General features: G+C 45.3%; 2 protein-coding genes across 4 annotated transcripts in view; one reads left to right on the top strand and one right to left on the bottom strand.

Moving 5' to 3' along the window:
• exorh (extra-ocular rhodopsin) overlaps positions 1-2,178 on the top strand; it is a 28,332-nt gene extending 26,154 nt beyond the window's left edge. For both annotated transcript variants that reach the window (XM_090184119.1, XM_021615523.3), the window contains 4 exons: positions 208-376; positions 536-701; positions 806-1,045; positions 1,146-2,178. In XM_090184119.1, coding sequence (XP_090040245.1) covers positions 208-376; positions 536-701; positions 806-1,045; positions 1,146-1,271 — 701 coding nt within the window. In that variant the 3' untranslated portion in view covers positions 1,272-2,178. The remainder of the gene's footprint in view (positions 1-207; positions 377-535; positions 702-805; positions 1,046-1,145) is intronic.
• A 4-nt stretch (positions 2,179-2,182) lies between these two features.
• Positions 2,183-24,980, bottom strand: part of LOC110531973 (plexin-D1) — a 114,703-nt gene continuing 91,905 nt past the window's right edge. For both annotated transcript variants that reach the window (XR_016483223.1, XM_021615522.3), the window contains exons 23-36: positions 24,251-24,355; positions 19,684-19,814; positions 16,873-17,071; positions 16,560-16,706; positions 16,214-16,370; positions 15,902-16,005; positions 15,015-15,078; positions 13,342-13,376; positions 12,462-12,566; positions 11,980-12,143; positions 11,730-11,877; positions 8,691-8,831; positions 6,946-7,020; positions 2,183-4,144 (exon numbers count right to left, since the gene is read on the bottom strand). Coding sequence is in view for 1 of the 2 variants with exons in the window: in XM_021615522.3 (XP_021471197.3) it covers positions 4,028-4,144; positions 6,946-7,020; positions 8,691-8,831; positions 11,730-11,877; positions 11,980-12,143; positions 12,462-12,566; positions 13,342-13,376; positions 15,015-15,078; positions 15,902-16,005; positions 16,214-16,370; positions 16,560-16,706; positions 16,873-17,071; positions 19,684-19,814; positions 24,251-24,355 (1,692 nt within the window). In the remaining variant the exon portion in view is untranslated. The remainder of the gene's footprint in view (positions 4,145-6,945; positions 7,021-8,690; positions 8,832-11,729; positions 11,878-11,979; positions 12,144-12,461; positions 12,567-13,341; positions 13,377-15,014; positions 15,079-15,901; positions 16,006-16,213; positions 16,371-16,559; positions 16,707-16,872; positions 17,072-19,683; positions 19,815-24,250; positions 24,356-24,980) is intronic.

The following is a 24,980-nucleotide window of genomic DNA, read 5'->3' on the forward strand; positions in this document are numbered from 1 at the left end:
TCATATCAATATAAATGAGATCATATAACTGTATTTGCCAATATTCTTGGAACTCACTCACTATACCCTGTGTACTTTTAGATACAGTAGCCTGTGTTCACTGTTAAGTTTTCTGCCTGTGTCCAATATTCCTTAACTGTCTGAATAGTTTCTGCACATGTGCATTTATACTGTGTATGTCTCTCTAACATGCTGTGTCTCTCTCAGGGGAGATCGCCCTTTGGTCTCTGGTGGTATTGGCCATCGAGCGCTATATCGTGGTGTGTAAACCAATGACCAACTTCCGCTTCAATGAGAGGCACGCCATTGTGGGCGTGGCCTTCACCTGGATCATGTCTCTCACCTGTGCTCTACCTCCATTGTGTGGCTGGTCCAGGTAGGTAACCCTCTAAATACCCTCCAAATAGCATCTCCTACTAGTCTTACCTTAAATGTCACCTTAAGAACAGGGAATGGGCTGATGGCTGGTAGACCTCAGGGGCAATACTTCTGTATATTACATTTCCAAACAAAAATATGAGGTGAATGTTTGTAGGTACATCCCAGAGGGCATGCAGTGTTCCTGTGGGATTGACTACTACACCCCGACGCCTGAGCTGGGAAACACCTCCTTTGTCATCTACATGTTCACCCTCCACTTCTCCATCCCTCTGGTCATCATCGGCTTCTGCTACGGCCGTCTGCTCTGCACCGTCCGCGCGGTACGACCACACACACGGTCACTGAGTATCGGTAAACACACAGGACTAATATATCTCCAGTTAGGGCTCATGTCAAAGCACTCTGTGTGTGTCTGTCCATTCAGGCGGCAGCCCTGCAGCAGGAGTCAGAGACCACTCAGAGGGCAGAGAAAGAAGTGACCCGTATGGTGATCGTCATGGTCATCTCGTATCTGGTGTGCTGGATGCCCTATGCCACTGTGGCCTGGTACATCTTTGCCAATCAGGGCACCAACTTTGGCCCTGTCATGATGACCATCCCAGCCTTCTTTGCCAAGAGTGCTGCCCTCTACAACCCAATAATCTACATTCTACTCAACAGACAGGTAACCCCAAGCAGAGTGTGTGTGTGTGTGTGTCTGTCTACATAAAGCGGACATAGATAGACGTGTGTGTGAAAAACCTTCCCTCTCCTCCCTTCTCCAGTTCAGGAACTGCATGTTGACCATAGTGTGTTGCGGGAAGAACCCATTCGGTGAGGAGGAGACCTCCACCGCCTCCTCCAAAACACAGGCCTCCTCCATCTCCGCCAGCCAGGTGGCTCCTGCCTGACCTACGACCCATAAAGCCTGACTCCTTACCTGTCCCAGCCCATCTGTGGACCCACCGCCAAGCAGCAGCCTCCGATAGGCCAATTTTCTCGATTTACCTCTGTCTGCACTGCATGGGTGTGCCTGTTGTACCTGTACATATATCCCTCAATGTGACCAAAGCATAACAAACCAAGAAACAGTGCTTAGTTGGCTTCATCAATCGTTTACTGGAGTTGGTAGAAGTTGCCTCAAACCACTGATAAAGAGTCAGATTATTTTACTCCCCTTATGGTTAGGAATAGGGGTTGCATTGTCTGATATCAGGTCTGTGGTTAGTGCATCTTGACTTCTACCTCAAGCACTTTAAGCAGCACCTTTGGGTGTCATTTTGGTGGCTGTCCAACTAAACACGTTCCATGGGCTCCCCTCCCATTAAAACACATACAATAATTTAGTGTTGAAGTGAAACCTTCAAATGCCACAATATAAAAAAAAACGTATGGCAACTTTTGTTTACATAATTGTTCAGCTTATGCCCCTTAAATACACTTTAAAGTATCCATTTTTTAAATTAATACTTAGGGTAAAATACGTTTTAAATTGGTTTAGATTGTGCCTACCATAAAGCATTGAGGGGAGCTCTCCCCTGGTTTCGGTGTCTTTCCCATGATGAGGCTGAACGGGTTAGTTCTTAACACTTGGCTCGGAAAAGGTCCTGAATGTAAACAAATGGACCTGCATAGAACCTCTGCAGAAAGAAGACACCTCCTGAGAGTGTGTGTGTTAGTGTGCGTGTGTGTATGCGTGTATGTTTAAAAGCTCTGGAGACAGGACTAGTGTTAATAATGTAAAGATTAGGATGTTGTACGTGACGTGGAAATAAAGTTGTTAAATGTCCTGGAATTAAAATGACGATAAAAATATGAGACCTTTCTTTTTCATAGCTGTTTCTTTCATATGGGAGCATTTACAGTACTAGCCATTCAGAAAAAGTCCAGATGCCCATTGGGTTGTTGGGTGGTATGCACAACCAATCAAGACAGCACAAACAAAACACTACAGTACATTGCTGCCCTGTGGTTAAAAAATGTCACTTTGCTGAACTTTTCTCAGTTTACATAGGACCAGGGCCTAGATTCAGTCAGATCAAGCATTAACTGGCGATAGCAGACACCCGCATAGCAGATGTTTTGGCAATGTCAGAGGTGAAACTGCTAGAGCTGTCTAATCGGTGAGCAGCTGCTCTTGCGATCGTTGCCATGAAAGCCAAAGCGCTAGAAGTTCAGAATGAGAAAATGTAGGCTATATAGAAATAATTATGCTCAAATTTATAAATCATCCAATGAAATCATGAGCATTTCTATCATCCTAATTCAGGTGTAGATTATATCTCACAATCCAGTGTTAAAATTTGTAAATAAGGCTGCATGGGATTTTCGTTAATGCAACTTGTGCAGCGAATGGCAATGTCCGCTTTAGGTATAATGCCAGGAGCCACTTGTGGATATGACAGCTCGAACTCAGTTCCCATACCGCCAAAACAACCGCTATGCGGATGTTGGCTAAAGCGGATTTGATTGAATCGAGCCCTTGTTATTGATGAAAACAGGAATTGAAATATGATTACGAAACTGACATTTCATAACATTTTATACTATATTAAAGCTTTGTAATAGCATTTACTTTCACAAACTCTGACAATAGACAAGTCATTTTGGCATCACAAGTACAGTCATGTCAAACAGTTCTTCCTCTTTGATTAACTGAAGGTCATAGTTCTACTCTAAATTTCCCGCTTGGTCATAATCAATCTTCGTTCTCAGTCACTTCCAAAACAGATCAACCTGTCTTCACAAGAACACATCCAATGTAATTATATAGAGTCCAGTCTCTTTGCAAGCAGGTCTGGCACATGAAACACACTAAATAAATCACCTAATTATACTCTCTACTCCTCCATAACCCATCACCAACTTGCAAAGCCCATTGGGACTTGTAGTTCAAAGCACCGGTGGAGTTCTTTGCCCATTCCACCAATCAAACCTGAGAACAGTGCAGGTTACAAGAAGATGGGAGGAGTTTCTCATTCACATATCATTGAACAGGCCACTCAGAAAGCTATAACTCAGCTATAAATATTGCTATGGACATGTATCATACAGTACAGTGCATCATTGGCTCATCCCCCTAGAAAAAGGGGGTCAGTGCGTAAGATGGTTGCCGGGGATCCAGGTCCCAGAGGCGGTGACGTCATCCAGAATGAGGTCCATCTCCAAGTGCCTCCTCTAACTCCACTATGCTTCAGGTCAAAGCAGTGTGAAACCAGAGTGAGATTTAAGCCAGGTGTGAATAAGCAGGAAACCAGCTTGGGGTTATATCCATGTGTGAATAGAAGAGTCAACACAGTCAAAAGGGAGGATCCAGAGATTCTATATTTGATATAAGGGACGTGGGTATCAATTTCTCGGTATCTAAAGCAATTGCTCAATACAAGGTACGTTTCTTAGGACATTTCTTAATCCATGGTACAGTGCTCCCAATCAGGTTTCTAAGGCAGTCTTGGGTTAGGGGTGGTACAGTAAAGCTCAAGCTGACATCGCTTCCAGTCTTAAAGCAAAATCTTTCTTAAAGCAAAGAGTTCCTTTCCGTCTTTGGGCTCTATAAACAGAAGGAATATGTGGAGGGTAGACGGACTGGGGGTTTCCTAGGTCCTTGGACCCCGGGTAGGGTGGAGGCAGCCAGGGGGAATAGGCTGGAATCTGGGTGGAGGGGGACTCAGGCCTCACTGCTGCACTCATAGATGTTGTCCTCCACCAGAGCAATGACCTGCTCAAACTTGTGGTGCAGCTGAGTACGCTTCGCTGTGGGGTTGGACTCAAGAGCACTCACCACCTAACAGAGAGAGAGGGAGAAGGAGAGCGAGAAAGAAACAGTTCAGACAATGGCCAAGTGAGGAACCTTACAACACGTATCTACCCACAGATAGAGAATGAGAGCGAGAGAGAGAAATACAGAGACTCATTTCAGTAACCCTCAAGTGTTCATGCATTCTGCAGCACAAGACAGAAACTCAAACTCAACTCAACCCAGACAGAGAAAGAGTACTTCAGCAGTTCTTCAGCCTTCATGCGTGACTCTCTCCCCACAAGAGCCTTTATTGTTCACATACAGTGGGGCAAAAAAGTATTTAGTCAGCCACCAATTGTGCAAGTTCTCCCACTTAAAAAGATGAAGCGCCACCTTTTGCTGCGATTACAGCTGTAAGTCGCTTGGGGTATGTCTCTATCAGTTTTGCACATCGAGAGACTGAATTTTTTTCCCATTCCTCCTTGCAAAACAGCTCGAGCTCAGTGAGGTTGGATGGAGAGCATTTGTGAACAGCAGTTTTCAGTTCTTTCCACAGATTCTCGATTGGATTCAGGTCTGGACTTTGCCTTGGCCATTCTAACACCTGGATATGTTTATTTTTGAACCATTCCATTGTAGATGTTGCTTTATGTTTTGGATCATTGTCTTGTTGGAAGACAAATCTCTGTCCCAGTCTCAGGTCTTTTGCAGACTCCATCAGGTTTTCTTCCAGAATAGTCCTGTATTTGGCTCCATCCATCTTCCCATCAATTTTAACCATCTTCCCTGTCCCTGCTGAAGAAAAGCAGGCCCAAACCATGATGCTGCCACCACCATGTTTGACAGTGGGGATGGTGTGTTCAGGGTGATGAGCTGTGTTGCTTTTACGCCAAACATAACGTTTTGCATTGTTGCCAAAAAGTTCAATTTTGGTTTCATCTGACCAGAGCACCTTCTTCCACATGTTTGGTGTGTCTCCCAGGTGGCTTGTGGCAAACTTTAAACGACACTTTTTATGGAGATCTTTAAGAAATGGCTTTCTTCTTGCCACTCTTCCATAAAGGCCATATTTGTGCAATATACGACTGATTGTTGTTCTATGGACAGAGTCTCCCACCTCAGCTGTAGATCTCTGCAGTTCATCCAGAGTGATCATGGGCCTCTTGGCTGCATCTCTGATCAGTCTTCTCCTTGTATGAGCTGAAAGTTTAGAGGGACGGCCAGGTCTTGGTAGATTTGCAGTGGTCTGATACTCCTTCCATTTCAATATTATCGCTTGCACAGTGCTCCTTGGGATGTTTAAAGCTTGGAAAATCTTTTTGTATCCAAATCCGGCTTTAAACGTCTTCACAACAGTATCTCGGACCTGCCTGGTGTGTTCCTTGTTCTTCATGATGCTCTCTGCGCTTTTAACGGACCTCTGAGACTATCACAGTGCAGGTGCATTTATACGGAGACTTGATTACACACAGGTGCATTGTATTTATCATCATTAGTCATTTTGGTCAACATTGGATCATTCAGAGAACCTCACTGAACTTCTGGAGAGAGTTTGCTGCACTGAAAGTAAAGGGGGCTGAATAATTTTGCACGCCCAATTTTTCAGTTTTTGATTTGTTAAAAAAGTTTGAAATATCCAATAAATGTCGTTCCACTTCATGATTGTGTCCCACTTGTTGTTGATTCTTCACAAAAAAATTAAGTTTTATATCTTGATGTTTGAAGCCTGAAATGTGGCAAAAGGTCGCAAAGTTCAAGGGGGCCGAATACTTTCGCAAGGCACTGTACATACTCATCTCATATGTATATACTGCACTCAATACCATCTACTGTATCTTGCTTATGCCGCTCTGTACCATCACTTATTCATATATCTTTATGTACAGTGCCTTGCGAAAGTATTCAGCCACCAATTGTGCAAGTTCTCCCACTTAAAAAGATGAGAGAGGCCTGTAATTTTCATCATAGGTACACTTCAACTATGACAGACAAAATTAGAAAAAAAATCCAGAAAATCACACTGTAGGATTTTTAATGAATTTATTTGCAAATTATGGTGGAACATAAGTATTTGGTCACCTTCAAACAATCAAGATCTCTGGCTTTCACAGACCTGTAACTTCTTCTTTAAGAGGCTCCTCTGTCCTCCACTCGTTACCTGTATTAATGGCACCTGTTTGAACTTGTTATCCTTATAAAAGACACCTGTCCACAACCTCAAACAGTCACACTCCAAACTCCACTATGGCCAAGACCAAAGAGCTGTCAAAGGACACCAGAAACAACATTTTAGACCTGCACCAGGCTGGGAAGACTGAATCTACAATAGGTAAGCAGCTTGGTTTGAAGAAATCAACTGTGGGAGCAATTATTAGGATATGGAAGACATACAAGACCACTGGTAATCTCCCTCGATCTGGGGCTCCACGCAAGATCTCACCCTGTGGGGTATAACAGCAGTTAAACACATGAGGGTCCTCAGACATTATGATGAGGGTCCTCAGACATTATGATGAGGGCCCTCAGACATTATGATGAGGGCCCTCAGACATCATCACTGTCTGAATCATTCCATGGAACAGTAGGTGTGTGTGTGTGCGCGCGGGTCTTTTTCGGGTCTGGGTGAAAGAGGGTGTGTGGGGTTGTGAAGAGGCCGTTAATCTTTAAAGAAGCATGTGATCACCTGTACTGATGCTTCATGCCCTGATACTCATCTCTCTCTTTCTCTCTGAAACTCTAAACTCCATGTGGAATATAGACTGTGATAAGGCTGGAGATAGGGCCAGTTTAAACGTGTCAAACAGCTCATCCAGGGCAGAGGTAGTGGGAGAGATAGCGGATCTTACCTGGTTTCTGTATTTCTTGGCGTATTTGTAGATCTCCGTCAAGGCCAGGTTGGTATTGAACTCGTTTCTGTATTTCTGTAACAGAGTGAGCGTATCGTTCCGATATACAGTCAAAAGTTTGTATACACCTACTCATTCAAGGGTTTTTCTTTATTTTTTACTATTTTCTACATTGTAGAATAGTAGTGAAGACATCAAAACTATGAAATCACACACATGGAATCATGTAGTAACCAAAAAAAGCGTTAAACAAATCAAAATATATTTTATATTTGAGATATTACAAATAGCCACCCGTTGTCTTGATGACAGCTTTGCACTCTTAGCATTCTCTCAACCAGCTTCAAGAGGGAGGTACCTGGAATGAGTTTAAATTAACAGGTGTATCTTGTTAAAAGTTGATTTGTCAAATTTCTTTCCTTCTTAATGCATTTGAGCCAATCAGCTGTGTTGTGACTAGGTAGGGTGGTATACCAAGTCCATATTATGGCAAGAACAGCTAAAATAAGCAAAGACAAATAATAGTCCATCATTACTTTAAGACATGAAGGTCAGTCAATAGGGAACATTTCAAGAATTTTGAAAGCTCCTTCAACTGCAGTCGCAAAAACCATCAAGCGCTATGATGAAACTGTCTCTCATGAGGACCGTCACAGGAAAGACCCAGAGTTACCTGTGCAGCAGAGGATAAGTTCATTAGAGTTAACTGCACTTCAGATTGCAGCCCAAATAATGCTTCACAGAGTTCAAGTAACAGACACATCTCAACATCAACTGTTCAGAGGAGACTGTGAATCCGGCCTTCATGGTCAAATTGCTGCAAAGAAACCATTACTAAAGGACACCAATAAGAAGAGATTTGCTTGGGCCAAGAAACACGAGCAATGGACATTAGACCGGTGGAAAGCTGTCCTTTGGTCTGATGAGTCCAAATGTGAGATGTTTTGGTTCCAACCGCTGTGTCTTTGTGAGACGCAGAGTGGGTGAACAGATGACCTCCGCATGTGTGGTCCCCAACGTGAAGCATGGAGGAGGAGGTGTGATGGTGTGCGGGTGCTTTGCTGGTGACACTGTCAGTGATTTATTTAGAATTCAAGGCTCACTCACCAGTATGGCTACCACAGCATTCTGCAGCGATATGCCATGCCATCTGGTTTGCGCTTAGTGGGACAATCACTTGTTTTTCAACAGGACAATGACCCAAAACACACCTCTAGACTGTGTAAGGGCTATTTGAGCAAGAAGGAGAGTGATAGAGTGCTGCATCAGATGACCTCGCCACCACAATCACCTGAGCTCAACCCAATTAAGATGGTTTTGGATGAGTTGGACCGCAGAGAAAGAAAAGCAGCCAACAAGTGCTCAGCATATGTGTAGAACTCCTTCAAGACTGTTGGAAAAGTATTCCTCATGAAGCTGGTTGAGAGAATGCCAAGAGTGTACAAAGCTATTGAGCTAAAGGGGGGCTACTTTGAAGAATCTCTCATATAAAATATATTTTGATTTGTTGAACACTGTTTTGGTAACTACATGATTCCATATCTGTTATTTCATGGTTTTGATGTCTTCACCATTATTCTACAATGTAGAACATAAAAATAAAGAAAAACCCTTGAATGAGTAGGTGTGTCCAAACTTTCAGTGTAGCACCGTTGAATGCAGTGGCAGTCTGCCACCAAGGATAACAAATTACAATCAATCAATCAATCAATCATATATTGATCTGTCACCCCTCGCTCTCTCACCCGTGACTCCTCGGCCAAGTGGGCGTTCATCTCCTGCTCGCTCAGTGGCGCCATCTCCTGGATCTGCTTGTAGTAGCACTGCACCCTCTTCTTGTACTCTGGGATCTCCTTGGCATACAGCAGCTTGTTGGTGGGAGAGTCCTGAAACAAGACACAGTCCTATTTAGTCAAAGTAACCTCTATGGAGCTTTTAGTAATTAACCAAACTAGTTCTGTACTTTACCACTCTCCTGACCACGACCAGTATGTAATAAACCACTGCCTGTGTTTGGTTGTCAGATTGTTTTCAGTATGACAGTGCTCAGTCCAGTGTATGGTGAGTCAAATCAAATCAAATCAAATGTTATTTGTCACATACACATGGTTAGCAGATGTTAATGCGAGTGTAGCGAAATGCTTGTGCTTCTAGTTCCGACAATGCAGTAATAACCAACGAGTAATCTAGCTAACAATTCCAAAACTACTACCTTATACACACAAGTGTAAAGGGATAAAGAATATGTACATTAAGATACATGAATGAGTGATGGTACAGAGCGGCATAGGCAAGATGTAGTAGATGGTATCGAGTACAGTATATACATATGAGATGAGTATGTAAACAAAGTGGCATAGTTTAAAGTGGCTAGTGACACATTTATTACATAAAGATGCAGTAGATGATATAGAGTACAGTATATTCAGTATATACGTGAGATAAGAGATAAATAATGTAGGGTATGCAAACATTATATTAAGTAGTATTAAGTAAGAGTGTGGTCTATGGTCAGTGAGTTGTTAATGAGACTGTGGGCAGCATGGTCTGTGGTCATAATGTAGTTGGTCTATGGTTGGTCTATGGTCCATGGTCATAGTGAGTGGTTGGTGTTATCAGTGTGTGAGTAGGTCAGCACCTCCTTGTGCAAAGACAAAGAAGGGAGGGCCCAGGGTTTCCTCTCCTCACAATAGGAAAGTTAAACAAGCCATATCCACAGCCACAGAGAACGAGGCCAGATATAACAACCCTTCATTCTACTTACATCTGCTACTTCTCCAAGTTACTGACAGCATTTACAATGGTACTGAAAGCATTATTCAATCACTAAGGTACACATACAAGGTATTGGGTTGAGCTGAGCATACAGATATGTAGGCTATGCATTTGCGTGTGTGTGTGGTATCGGAGCTAGGAAGATTCCAGCCACTGCCCCTCCTCCTGATAGGGATCCCTCTCTTCCTGTCCACAAGGTCATTTCATTTCCTGTGGTTCCTCCATCTGCCTGACGACCCCCCTTGACCCCTAATAACCGCCCACACCCCCTCCATCCCTACTGTATGTCTGCAGGCCACCAGATAAGGTTTTCGTGGAAGCAGCTTAGTTTCCAAGCCCTCTCTCACCCCTGCAGAGCGATGTCCTGTCCTCTGACCGCTACACACGCACACTTGTGTATTGTACTTGTGAGGACTTTTTGGGGATTCCCATTCAAAGTCCTATTTACCCTAAACCTGACCCTGACCCCAAATAATCAACTAATTATCAATTTTGGTCATTTGAATCAGCGTTAGTTAGTGTTAGGGAAAAAAACCTAAATGTGTACACCTTGGGTCCCGTGGACCGAGTTTGGGAAACGCTGCTATAACCCTAGTTCTAAACCTAACCCTTAAGCCTAAAATAGTATTTTTTCTTTTTAGGACTGGCCAAATGACCGATGAGCATCGGGATGTGAGCATCTAGATGTTTTTTACGGTGCCACGGTGTGTTTCTTTGTTTGTGTGTGTTTCACATGCTTGACGTGCTTGCATTGGCTCTTTGGCAATGAACAAGTGGAATAGATCAGCATTGTTTGACAAATATCTCCAGGGAGGAAGTCAGTCAGAGAGACAGGAAGCAGTGTGTATGCTAGGGGTCACAACGTCCGAGGGATGAGACTGATTTGTGGGGGGTGAGGGCACTGAAAGACACACACACACACACACACACACACACACACACACACACACACACACACACACACACACACACACACACGATTCCTGGTGCTCATGACCTTGGTTGAGCAGACTGGGCTGAAATAACATGAGGAGAGGTAGACAGAGCTGACGTACTGACTGGAGAAAGGAGGGGAGGGAGGTTGGCAGGGACTGGGGAGGAAACTGGGGATTTCTGCACTCGTCTTTTCCTACTACCACTGACTTTGCTGATAACTATTTTGTTGAGGGAAATGTACTTGTTAAGACCGTGATATGTGATTGTCTCGCCTAGCTATCTGAAGATGAATTCAATAATTGTAAGTTACTCTGGATAAGAGCGTCTGCTGTCAAAAATGTCTTTTTTTTCTGTGTGTAAGAGTATATGCTGTAGGTACAGCAGTCTTGTATATTTGTATCAGGGCCGGCTCTAGCCTTTTGGGTACCCTAAGTGAGATTTGGGTAACCAAAATTGTCTGCCTCTTGACAGTGGAGAGAAAAATGTACCCTTTAAAAATGAAATATCCAGCAATTCTACACATTATGCCAAGGAGGCGTAGAGAAAATATTGCAGTTTTAAAGGACGTTTTCTGCAGTTTGACACATTTTGCCATGGAGTGAAGAGAACATTTTGCAATTTTATAAGAAATATCATGCAATTCTACTTATTTCGCCATGAGGCAGAGATATATTTTAGTAGTTTTAAAGCACATTTCCTGCAATTCTACACATTTTGTCATGACATGTGTGCCTGTCGGTATTCGGCCATAATTACTACAAGTTTAGATGGCTAGACTAACTTACAGTCTAAAAGTTGTTAGCTGACATGGCTAATTGAGTGACTGTCAAAAAAAGAGAAAATCTGCTGATACACAACCAAATTTCCAATTTACACCTTACACCACCACCAGCGGCCGGGGGCCCTAAGCGCCTGCTGATGTGTAACCATGTCTATGAGTGTGTGTTTACCTAGCAGTGAATATGTATGTGTGTATGCATGTTTATGTGTACTGTATTACATGTGTAGTGTACTGTATTACATGTACCATAAAAGTGTGTGTAATGCATGTGTGAAGTGTTTTTGTGTCTCACCTTGCCCAGCTGCAGGTCTGAAATGGAGCAGGCGTCTATGAAGGCCTGGGCGATGACAGACAGACATGCATCCATGTGATCCGTCTTATCAATGTCAAACACAAACTGAGGGTTCTTCAGGATGTTCACCCAGAAACGCAAAGGTAAACTAAGGAGATGGGAAAACATTCTGTGAGCTTCAGAAAACATTTAGCATTAGAGGTACAATAGTATTGATGAGTAGATGATCCGATGTATCTAGTTCCCCTACCTGTTGGTCTTCCAGATGTGCAGGGTGTCGGGGTCGGTGATGCCCCTCTTGTCTGCCTGCTCCTCCAGGAAGTCAAAGAAGTATTTGATGGCCAGTGGAGGACGCTCTGCGGGAATACTGAGGATGGCCTGGAAAAGGTCGTCCAGGAACTTCTGCAATGTTCCCTACGGAATCACAACACAGATGGGATCAGACACAGAACCAGAACTGGGATCAAGATGGATTGTTTGGAATTCCAGGATGATGTCACTGTAAATAGAACTGGTAATGGGATGATTCATAATGATTAAGGAGTGATGCCTCTGGTTTAGCCAGCTACTCTGATTGTCATGCCAAACTGTTTAGGCTCACGATTGGACATGATAAGGAGTTGGCGAGCTGAAGCAGTAACAGACCCAAACTAGGCTGGCACTGCTTTCTGTCACAGCATTGTAGACTGCAAATCGTTCAAGATGGCTGCCATGTATTTTTTATTTTCTGACCTTGGTGGAGAGGAGGCGTGTCAGGTAGATCTCAGGGAGGACCTTCTTACGGTGACTCTGTCTGTGGGACTTCTTATTCTCAAACAGCTCATCATGAGGCAGGACCTAGATGGGCAGGGGGCAGAGATTAGAGGTCAGGGTACAAAAACATCCATTCAGCACCATGGGAAATTACCTCATTCTAAACGGGAATCTACTGTACTGTAGGTGTGACTAACATTTGACAGGGAGATGAAATTATTATTTTTTGTGTTATTTTTGGAAAAGTTCAATTAATACGTCTTCCATTTCAAAAGGTTTCTCTTATTCTTGCCTCATGAATACGACCCAGGAATCACAGTGGGGATTTATGAGGTATGACTAACATGATGTCACTTTATGAAATACTGCAAGTTGGAAAAGTCTGGAATTTTCTCTTACGCAGTACCAGTATCATGTGACATGCTCCTACAGGTCTTAGCTAGGACAGGGCTATGGAGCTGGGGCAGAAAGACACTGGCGTTTGTCCTCTACTGAGCCTGTCAACAAGCTCCATTCCAGGCCAGCACACCATAATATGAAGTCCTACAACAAACAACTGCACACTAAAAATGACTGAAGCAAGAACTCATGTCAAACCCAAAGTCATATCTGAGTTTTCTTCAATGGCTAATGTGCTATTAGCGCTGTCATGTCCTTCCTCCAGCTTTCCTACAAGCACACGCACACTCAAACTCTTACGAAAGTATGTAGTCAGATGTATTGCTCAGGCCTTCACTGTGTCTGTCCGAGTTAAATTGAGCTCTCTCTGAGACCAATGGGGCCGATGACAGAAGGAACGGGGGTGAATGAAAAAGCTCTCTGTCCATGTGTGTGTGTGAGTGAGTGTGTCTGTACTTACCAAATGGACATATTTCTCTGTGTCCAAGTCTTTGGCTGCAGAGGGAGAGAAAAAAACAGAACAAAACAATCAGAAATCAGAGGAGAGAGAGAGAGAGAAATCAGAGGAGAGAGAGAGCGAGAAAGAGGCAGTTTGAAAAAAAGAAGATTGGAGGAGGGAAGGCGAGTGAAAGACAGTAAAAAGAAAAAGAGAGAGTATGTAAGAGCCAATGATTCAGGTGGATTGGGAGCTGAGTGAAAAAAAGAAAGATTATGAGTGAAAGAATGAGGGAGAAAAGCTGAAGAGAAACAGACAGAGCTTGTGATTGGTGCTGGAGCCAGTCTAATGAGTTTACAAAGCTCAGGCACACACACAACCCCCCCCCCCCCCCCCCCCCCATGGTGACTGTGCTCTCATTACTCCAGGCCTAGCTTTGTCTGGCAGACAGGTTTAGGCTCCGGTCCCAGTCCAGACCCTCTGAGGTGATCACAGAAAGGGGTAAATGTGTTTTACATTAGCTAGGGTTTACTTCACATCCATTTAGCCTGTTTCTGGCCCAATATGACTGAGAGGAGAGGCCCTAATCATTAGGGTGGACAGAGCGGGTCTGTCAGAACTTAGATCTGTTCTGGGTGAGGTTAGCAGACCCTCCCAAATGTTGACGTCACAGTAGAGAATCATCTGGTACAGGGAACACTCCCCCTCCTGTTTCATCTGGGGCTAGATATCTGTTCATGCTTATGGCTACTGGACATCAACCATGCTGTAGAAAGGTCTAAATGTCTGGTTGGCCCTGTCCGGGGGTATAGTCGGACGGGGCCACAGTGTCTCCCGACCCCTCCTGTCTCAGCCTCCAGTAATTAGGCTGCAATAGTTCATGTGTTGGGGGGCTAGGGTCAGTCTGTTATATCTGGAGTATTTCTCCGGTCTTATCCGGTGTCCTGTGGGAGCATTTAAGTATGCTCCCTTTAATTCTCTCTCTCTCTGATGACCTGAGCCCTAGGACCATGCCTCAGGACTACCTGGCCTGATGACTCCTTGCTGTCTCCAGTCCACCTGGTCGTGCTGCTGCTCCAGTTTCAACTGTTCTGCCTGCGGCTATGGAACCCTGACCTGTTCACCGGATGTGCTACCTGTCCCAGACCTGCTGTTTTCGACTCGCTCGCTCTATCGCACCTGCTGTCTCTAACTCTGAATGATCGACTATGAAAAGCCAACTGACATTTACTCCTGAGGTGCTGACCTGTTGCACCCTCTACAATCACTGTGATTATTATTATTATTTCCTGCTGGTCATCTATGAACATCTTGGCCATGTTCTGTTCCCTTTCTAGGGAGTTTTTCCTAGCCACCGTGCTTCTACATCTGCATTGCTTGCTGTTTGGGGTTTTAGGCTGGGTTTCTGTACAGCACTTTGAGATATCAGCTGATGTAAAAAGGGCTTCATAAATACATCTGATTGATTTATTGATTGATGTACTGTGTGTGTGCGTGCATCCGTGTGTGATTGATTAAGCGAGACTGCTACAGCGTGTTTTATGGCGGGAAATGTATGTATGTCAGTGGTTTGATGTGTGAGTGTGTGTAATATGCTCAGGATGAAGTGAGTGTGTGTGGTTTTAATAAAGTTTATATTTTTCTAAGCATGTAGGAGTGTGTGACAAGGTGACAGATAGTGTGTGTGTGTGACCTACCTCTCCCCAGGGTGTTGTCTCTCTTGTCTTTCATGCTCATGGCGAACGACGCCCCCTCTGGGATCTGTGGGAGGGTTCAGAGGTCACAGGGACAGGGGTGAGAGGGGGAGCACGAGAACTGGATCATTATCTGCTGCCTCAGGGTATGTGTGTGTGTTCGGGTGTGTGTGTGAGTCTGAAGTGGCAGGGTGGCTCCAGGGGGGCTCCAGGAGGGTTCCAGGGGGGCTCCAGGGGGGCTCGCTGGGCTCATTAAAGTCAACACAGGGAAATGGATTGAACAGCCTTGCCAGTGAACCGAGACTGTTAGTACACACTGTGCCTCACTGCCTTCACAACTCAGCACTAACTTAACAGAGCACGTAACAGCACTGGTAACAGGGCAAAGGTTATAGGTCACCGCCCGACTGTTTACACACACAAATACACTCAGACACACAGAATTACTCTGACACAATACAAACATGACAAGACACTAGAAAATGCCAAGACCCCCAATTATTTTTTTTACACCAAGACAAACACACAAATACCCACCACAGACAATGACAGATACAAATAAAAACAGAAATCACACAAAAACATACAACATGTGTATGATGACACAAACAAACACACAGTCACAGAGGGGCACCACACACACACATACTGTATCGACACCCATCTGTATGCAAACACAGATAAACAGAATTTGGCACTCCTTGGGCAGTCAACATTTACAGTGACTTCTCACCCTCACCTCTCTGTTACTTCCACCCTTGCTGTGAGTGTGTTAATGTCAGGGAAAACACACAGACACAGGGGACACACACCACGCACAACTTCACTTATGCATCCACTCACGCAGGCACAGGTGAGTTGGTGTGTGTGTTGTGGGAGCAGAGCCTTGCCTGGTAATGCGTGACTGTGTTGAGTTTCTTCCTGCCATCCTCCATCACTGAAGTGTTATCCAGGTCCTGGAGGATCCTGCTGTTACTACCAGACGCAAACCATTCTACAGCACAGCAGAGAGGGGGGAAAAAGGGAGAGAGGGACGAGGAAAGGGACGATAATGTTATAAATGTTCAAATGCATTTGGCCATCTATTGTATTAGCTTCATGTCAGTTGTGCTACAAAGCAAGAGTTGATCAGGGGTCCCTTTCAAAAAATGTCTTTCTCAATCAATCTGAATAAAGGAAGAAGAATAAAATAAAATACAAACCCAGGTCTACGTCCTCTGCCTGGGGCCACTGCGAGAAGGGCAGGTTCTTATAGAAGGCATCTAGAATCTTATCCTTCACCTGGCAGATGGTGTCTGTGTTCATCACCCTCACGGCCAGAGAGTCCATCCCACAGCCCTGGAACGAGACGTTGATGTTCTGGACACAAAGAGAGGGAGGACATTAGAGTAGGCAGGGTAGGTCACTATTTAATTAGGACATTATAAACAGGATTATATAGAGGTGAATGATTGACACATGATACATGCATACAGCAAGTCTTTTAGATTTTTTATTAACCAATCAGTGGTCAGTATATTAAATCAGCATTGCGGTGTTGTGACTGACCTGTGGCTTGGCCTCGATGTTCTCTCTGAGCAGCCACTCCTCGTTGAGGGTGTACCGGGCCTTCCCTGTGATGGCGTCTATAGAACCCTTGTTGATCTGCTGCTTGATGGCACACAGTAGCAGGAAGAAGGGCTCGCCCACTGTCTCCTGAAGAAAACATCACAGTAACATGTTAAAAACGTAACAGATAGCTTTGAGAACCGAGGGATGATGTTTCTCAGTAAGGGGTTCAACTACATTGACAGTGGATCCTCATGATTTGATAAAAAGGTCAAGGTGAGTCTCGTTTTTTATCCTGCCATCCTTCCCACACCTTGAGGTAGCTGTACATGCAGATAGACATCCAGTTGGTGAGCATCTTCTCCACCACAGACTCTGTGCGTCGCAGCATCAGCTTGGGGTTCTTGGCGGCCGAGGCGTCGATCAGGTCCACCAGCAGATCCTTCATAATGCTGGTGTAGTACTCCAGTTTACCATGGAGGGCGATAGTGAGCAAGGACGCCAGGCTACACCTGAGGAAAGAGAGACAAAAGAAAAACACCAAAATGTGTGTGAGAACAGAGTACAGAGACATGCAAGAGGATTTACTCCCCGCACCTGAGAACACACAGAGTTATGTAGTTCAGAAAGGAAATACCACTTGTACATTTAACCATTTATTAGAAAAGATAACCATGCATAGTATTGGCATTAGCAAGAGACACCAGCGCATGTGTGCGTGTGACATCTGGCATTGAGGAAGCATGTGTAGAACTGGTCAACTTCAATAGACCGCATGTAAGTAGAGTGTCAATACATTTAGTGTAATATCAGCTGATGCCACCACACTGGGGTTTCCCTTCTGAACTGGCTCCGCTTTATTTATGAGTGGTCCAAATGGATAGAGGGTGAGGACGGGGTGATTTCCATAACAAAGAGCCTTTCATCCAGGAGACCAAGTAGGGGAAATATTATAGCTGCTGTGTTGCTTAGCCTGGAGAGGGAGGGAAGTAGTTTGGTCTCAGGTAACCTAATGTAGCAGGAGTAAAATAAATGCCTGAGTTCCTAAATCCAGTTTTCAGCAGAAAAGGAAGCTAGGTTGAAGATATCCCTGAAAATTGGATGCATCCGGTTGTTGGCAACTACGCTAAGGGTGGGACTCGGGAATATCCCAGTTCTTTGAAGAGCCTTCAGAACAACATTGTTTTTACACAGATATGCTGAGGTGTTGTATTGAGCTGTCATATTCTACACATAAACACTTTGAACTGGGAAGAGGTGGATACATAGGATCATTAGTTAGGGTCCGATTCCGACTTAGGAAATTACGCCTTTCTTATATGCACGCCTTTCTTACGCAAAGTGTTTGACAATGGTCCAGTCATTGTAAAGCGTGCACCAGGCTCCAGGTTTACCTGCTATGTGTGGTCTCCTCGTTATGGCGAACATGACAGAATAACCCACCATAAAAGGACCAAGGACACAGGCTTGGACACAGGCTGAGGAGTCGCCTAGGAGCAAGAGAGGACAGCAACGACGTCGGGAAGGTAGGCCACAGAAACCCCAAGATTGTTTTTGGAGGAGGCACATGGAGCAGTCGGCGAAGTTGAGGGGTGAGTCAGAGATTGTCGAGGAGTTATTGGACAGATTGGAGGAGAGTGAACGGAGGGGGATTATGAGACCTTCGAGGAGTTGTTGATTCAATTGGAGGAGAGTGAAGAGAGAGCTGTTGGTTTGGCGTAGTATGCACGGCATTCGCCATGAGCGTGTTAGCTGTCCGATGCCACCTGTGTCAGTTCCTCGTACTCATTCTGAAATGTGTTAAAGTTTCGGAACAATTGATGCCGGCTATACACACTAGGTCTCCAGTGTACTTTCACAACCCGGTGTGTACTGTTCCTACTGCTCGCACTCTTCTCAAGTGCGCCTCCAGAGTCCAGGACGTCCTGTGTCTCCTTCCCGCACTCAACCTGAGGTGTGTGTCCTCAGCCCGGTACCACCAGTTCTGGCACCACGCACCAGGCCTACAGTGCGCCTCGGCAGTCCAGAGCGTCCGGCAATAGTACCCAGTCTAGAGCGTCCGGCTACAGTATCCAGTCCGGAGGGTCCGGCGACAGTACCCAGACCAGAACCTCCGGAGATGATCCACGGGTCAGTGCTACAAGAGCGGACTCAGTGCAAAGAAGGGGGGCGGCGTCCAGAACCAGAGCCGCCACCTAGGGTAGATGCCCACCCGAACCCTCCCCTATAAGTTCAGGTTTGCGGTCGGGAGTCCACACCTTTGGGGGTGGGTGGGGGGGTACTGTCACGCCCTGACATTAACTTATCTATGTTTTATGTATTATTTTGGTCAGGTCAGGGTGTGACGAGGGTGGGTATGTGTGTTTTTGTCCTGTTTAAGGTTTTTGTATATCTATGGGGTTTTTGTATATCCATTGGGGTTTTTGTATATCCATGGGGTTTTTGTATGTCTAGGTAATGTAGGTCTATGGTGGCCTGAATTGGTTCCCAATCAGAGGCAGCTGTTTATCGTTGTCTCTGATTGGGGATCCTATTTAGGTTGCCATTTTCCATTTTGGTTTTGTGGGTTATTGTCTATGTGTAGTTGCCTGGCAGCACTCCTGTTACATAGCTTCACGGTCGTTTTTGTTGTTTTGGTAGTTTGTTTAGTGTTCTTCGTGGAATAAAAGAAGAATGTATTCTTGGTCTCGCTGCACCATGGTCTCCTCGTTATGACGAACATGACATACAGTGCATAGAGACTGCTGTTGTTTCTATGGAAAAAAGAAAGTAGATGCTTTTTCCACTTGAAACCGGCAGGTTCGATCCACCTTATTCATGGTTTCCTGGCATGTAAAACTGGTGGAATTATGAGGGAATTAAGTCAAGGTCAGTATACCACTTATCTGTAGACACACCTCTGCCACACCTTCATTTCTTAGATCTCTACCCCGAATGAATAGAGGGTGAATAGCGTGCTATTCTCATGCTTAAGTTCAAGGTCAGAATACGCATAGAGAGAAATGCATAAAAAGGGAATGACGTTCCATTTTTGCATGTTTAACTTGGGTTGGAATCGGGGCCTTATGCAGTAACAGTGTTTTGGGTTTGAAGTGTGCATGGTTGTCATGATTTTCATGGTTACCTGTCGCGTACGGCAAAGTCCTTCTGTTGCTCCAGCGCGTGGACGAAGGTAACCAGAAAGTGTTTGTTGTTGAGAAGAGTGGAGAAGAGAGTTATGCCCTCTTCCATGTTAGGCTTGGCTGTGTTAGAGGGCTGGAGAGACAAAGAGAATGAGGAGAGAGAAAAGAGGGAGTTACAGTATGTGTATTGAACCAACCTGTTCAGTCAGTCTCCTCCCTAACCCAAATCCACCTCATAACTTCATTTGATCAGGGTATGATCACTAAAAGTCATTATGCAGTTTCTACCTCGGAGCTTTCACCTGCTCTCTCTCACACTCTCAGCCTAGTTAATGAGATGATATCCTATCTAACTGTGCATCTAAGCAGTGCTCTGATAAAGTCTTCCCCCTGGGCTGCAGCAATATGCTCCTGTTTTCACAGTGACAGGAGAGCGGTGATAAATGGCCAATGTGAGATTTGGACGCTGTGGCCTGGAAAACATGGGAAGGATCTGAAACACTTTATCACTCTTAGACAGGCTCACCAGGCTGTTGACCCAAAACCATGCAGTGATGCAATAGTAGATCTCTCACTTTCTCACACACACAACCAGAGATGGCTGTCTACATGGTTACAGTAGAATGTGTGTGGTGCCATTGTCAGGGAGATGGTGGGAAGTGTGTCAACAACCTGCCAGTGTCTGGGTGGGCTGGGGTAGTGTTTGACAACATGAGAACTGCCAGAATCATAAGGACTGGCAGCTGCTGAATGTGAATTAAAATGCAATGTACACACACACACACACACACACACACACACACACACACAATGTCAATATGCCTTGTATACTGTTGTTCAGGTTAGTTATCATTGTTTTAGTTTACAATGGAGCCCCTAGTTCCACTCTTCATACCCCTGATACCTCCTTTGTCCCACCTCCCACACATGCGGTGACCTCACCCATTACAACCAGCATGTCCAGAGATACAACCTCTCTCATCATCACCCAGTGCCTGGGCTTACATCCGCTGTACCCGCACCCCACCATACCCCTGTCTGCGCATTATGCCCTGAATATATTCTACTATGCCCAGAAATCTGCTCCTTTTACTCTGTCCCCAACGCTCTAGGCAACCAGTTTTGATAGCCTTTAGCCACACCCTCATACTACTCCTCCTCTGTTTCCTCGGGTGATGTGGAGGTAAACCCAGGCCCTGCATGTCCCCAGGCACCCTCATTTGTTGACTTCTGTGATTGAAAAAGCCTTGGTTTCATGCATGTCAACATCAGAAGCCTCCTCCCTAACTTTGTTTTACTCACTGCTTTAGCACACTCTGCTAACCCTGATGTCCTTGCCGTGTCTGAATCCTGGCTCAGGAAGGCCACCAAAAATTCTGAGATTTCCATACTCAACTATAACATTTTCCATCAAGATAGAACCGCCAAAGGGGGAGGAGTTAGCCTGCAAAGTAATGTCATACTTTCCAGGTCCATACCCAAACAGTTCGAACTACTAATTTTAAAAATTACTCTCTCCAGAAATAAGTCTGCCGCCTGCTACCGACCCCCCTCAGCTCCCAGCTGTGCCCTGGACACCATTTGTGAATTGATCGCCCCCCATCTAGCTTCAGAGTTTGTTCTGTTAGGTGACCTAAACTGGGATATGCTTAACACCCCGGCAGTCCTACAATCTAAGCTAGATGCCCTCAATCTCACACAAATCATCAAGGAACCCACCGGGTACAACCCTAAATCTGTAAACAAGGGCACCCTCATAGATGTCATCCTGACCAACTGGCCCTCCAAATACACCTCCGCTGTCTTCAACCAGGAACTCAGTGATCACTGCCTCATTGCCTGTATCCCCTACGGAGCCGCAGTCAAACGACCACCCCTCATCACTGTCAAGCGCTCCCTAAAACACATCTGTGAGCAGGCCTTTCTAATCGACCTGGCCCGGGTATCCTGGAAGGACATTGACCTCATCCCGTCAGTTGAGGATGCCTGGTCATTCTTTAAAAGTAACTTCCTCACCATTTTAGATAAGCATGCTCCGTTCAAAAAATGCAGAACTAAGAACAGATATAGCCCTTGGTTCACTCCAGACCTGACTGCCCTCGACCAGCACAAAAACATCCTGTGGCGGACTGCAATAGCATCGAATAGTCCCCGCGATATGCAACTGTTCAGGGAAGTCAGGAACCAATACACGCAGTCAGGAAAGCTAAGGCCAGCTTCTTCAGGCAGAAATTTGCATCTTGTAGCTCCAACTCCAAAAAGTTCTGGGACACTGTGAACATGGAGAACAAGAGCACCTCCTCCCAGTTGCCCACTGCACTGAGGCTAGGTAACACGGTCACCACCGATAATTCCATGATTATCGAAAACGTCAACAAGCATTTCTCAACGGCTGGCCATGCCTTCCGCCTGGCTACTCCAACCTCGGCCAACAGCTCCGCCCCCCCCGCAGCTACTCGCCCAAGCCTCTCCAGCTTCTCCTTTACCCAAATCAAGATAGCAGATGTTCTGAAAGAGCTGCAAAACCTGGACCCGTACAAATCAGCTGGGCTTGACAATCTGGACCCTCTATTTCTGAAACTATCCGCCGCCATTGTCGCAACCCCTATTACCAGCCTGTTCAACCTCTCTTTCATATCGTCTGAGATCCCCAAGGATTGGAAAGCTGCCGCAGTCATCCCCCTCTTCAAAGGGGGAGACACCCTGGACCCAAACTGTTACAGACCTATATCCATCCTGCCCTGCCTATCTAAGGTCTTCAAAAGCCAAGTCAACAAACAGGTCACTGGCCATCTCGAATCCCACCGTACCTTCTCCGCTGTGCAATCCGGTTTCCGAGCCGGTCACGGGTGCACCTCAGCCACACTCAAGGTACTAAACGATATCATAACCGCCATCGATAAAAGACAGTACTGTGCAGCCGTCTTCATCGACCTTGCCAAGGCTTTCGACTCTGTAAATCACCATATTCTTATCGGCAGACTCAGTAGCCTCGGTTTTTCTGATGACTGCCTTGCCTGGTTCACCAACTACTTTGCAGACAGAGTTCAGTGTGTCAAATCGGAGGGCATGCTGTCCGGTCCTCTGGCAGTCTCTATGGGGGTGCCACAGGGTTCAATTCTCGGGCCGACTCTTTTCTCTGTATATATCAATGATGTTGCTCTTGCTGCGGGCGATTCCCTGATCCACCTCTACGCAGACAACACCATTCTATATACTTCCGGCCCGTCCTTGGACACTGTGCTATCTAACCTCCAAACGAGCTTCAATGCCATACAACACTCCTTCCGTGGCCTCCAACTGCTCTTAAACGCTAGTAAAACCAAATGCATGCTTTTCAACCGTTCGCTGCCTGCACCCGCACGCCTGACTAGCATCACCACCCTGGATGGTTCCGACCTTGAATATGTGGACATCTATAAGTACCTAGGTGTCTGGCTAGACTGTAAACTCTCCTTCCAGACTCATATCAAACATCTCCAATCGAAAATCAAATCTAGAGTCGGCTTTCTATTTCGCAACAAAGCCTCCTTCACTCACGCCGCCAAACTTACCCTAGTAAAACTGACTATCCTACCGATCCTCGACTTCGGCGATGTCATCTACAAAATTGCTTCCAACACTCTACTCAGCAAACTGGATGCAGTTTATCACAGTGCCATCCGTTTTGTCACTAAAGCACCTTATACCACCCACCACTGCGACCTGTATGCTCTAGTCGGCTGGCCCTCGCTACATATTCATCGCCAGACCCACTGGCTCCAGGTCATCTACAAGTCCATGCTAGGTAAAGCTCCGCCTTATCTCAGTTCACTGGTCACGATGGCAACACCCACCCGTAACACGCGCTCCAGCAGGTGTATCTCACTGATCATCCCTAAAGCCAACACCTCATTTGGCCGCCTTTCGTTCCAGTTCTCTGCTGCCTGTGACTGGAACGAATTGCAAAAATCGCTGAAGTTGGAGACTTTTATCTCCCTCACCAACTTCAAACATCTGCTATCTGAGCAGCTAACCGATCGCTGCAGCTGTACATAGTCTATCGGTAAATAGCCCACCCATTTTTACCTACCTCATCCCCATACTGTTTTTATTTATTTTATTTTCTGCTCTTTTGCACACCAATATAGACCTGTACATGACCATCTGATCATTTATCACTCCAGTGTTAATCTGCAAAATTGTAATTATTCGCCTACCTCCTCATGCCTTTTGCACACAATGTATATAGACTCTCCTTTTTTCTACTGTATTATTGACTTGTTAATTGTTTACTCCATGTGTAACTCTGTGTTGTCTGTTCACACTGCTATGCTTTATCTTGGCCAGGTCGCAGTTGCAAATGAGAACTTGTTCTCAACTAGCCTACCTGGTTAAATAAAGGTGAAATAAAAAAATACAAATAAATAAAACACACACACACTTGTGGTTTCCTTCTATAGTTACTCCTAATCAACAGCCTCACCGTGGAGACGTAATAATCAGTGTGACCCAGTTGTGAAGCAGAGGCGCTGGAGGTAGAGGAGAGCAGAATGGATAGTGGAACACTTCAGGGGGTTAACTCTTTACCTGCCAGTCCTGCAGAAGGGGGTGTGTCTCAGGGAGGGCTCGTGGACCGAGGGCGTTGTTCTCATAGACGGGCTGGACCAGACTCCTCTCATAGTCTGAACACATCTGAGATAAACACACAGAGAGACAGAATCAGAGTGTGCGGACAGTGTGTGCTTGTGTGTGTGGCGATGTTGGAGTAAGTACATAATAATAACAATAGTTAGTGGGTGCTTATATTTCTCCTATTTCACACATGTACAAGTGTGTATTAAAACGCATGTGTGATTGGAAATGTGTTTTTTGCACATCCCAACTCGCCCTTAGACACTGTCGGGAAAGTGCGGTCACGGCCATCGTCTACCACTATCAACGGGGAGCCTGAGCAATTAGGGTTAAGTGCCTTGCTCAAGGGTACATTGGCAGATCAGCTCGGGGATTCAAACTAGCAACATTTTGGTTACTGGCCCAACACTCTAACCCAGGGGTGTCAAATTAATTCCATAGAGGGCCCAGTGTCTGACGGTTTTTGTATTGTCCTTTCAATTAAGCCCTAGACCACCAGGTGAGGGGAGTTCCTTATTAATTAGTGACCTTAATTCATCAATCAAGTACAAGGGACAAGCGAAAACCCGCAGACACCTCCATGGAATGAGTTTGACACGTGCTCTATTAGCTAAGCTCCTTGCCATTGTTAGGTTGTACTAAAGCGTGTATGTGCATACAAAAGTGTAAGTATGGGTGTATGGTG

Source organism: Oncorhynchus mykiss, chromosome 9, assembly GCF_057628025.1.
Source record: "Oncorhynchus mykiss isolate SJ-2025 chromosome 9, ASM5762802v1, whole genome shotgun sequence".
Taxonomy (NCBI): domain Eukaryota; kingdom Metazoa; phylum Chordata; class Actinopteri; order Salmoniformes; family Salmonidae; genus Oncorhynchus; species Oncorhynchus mykiss.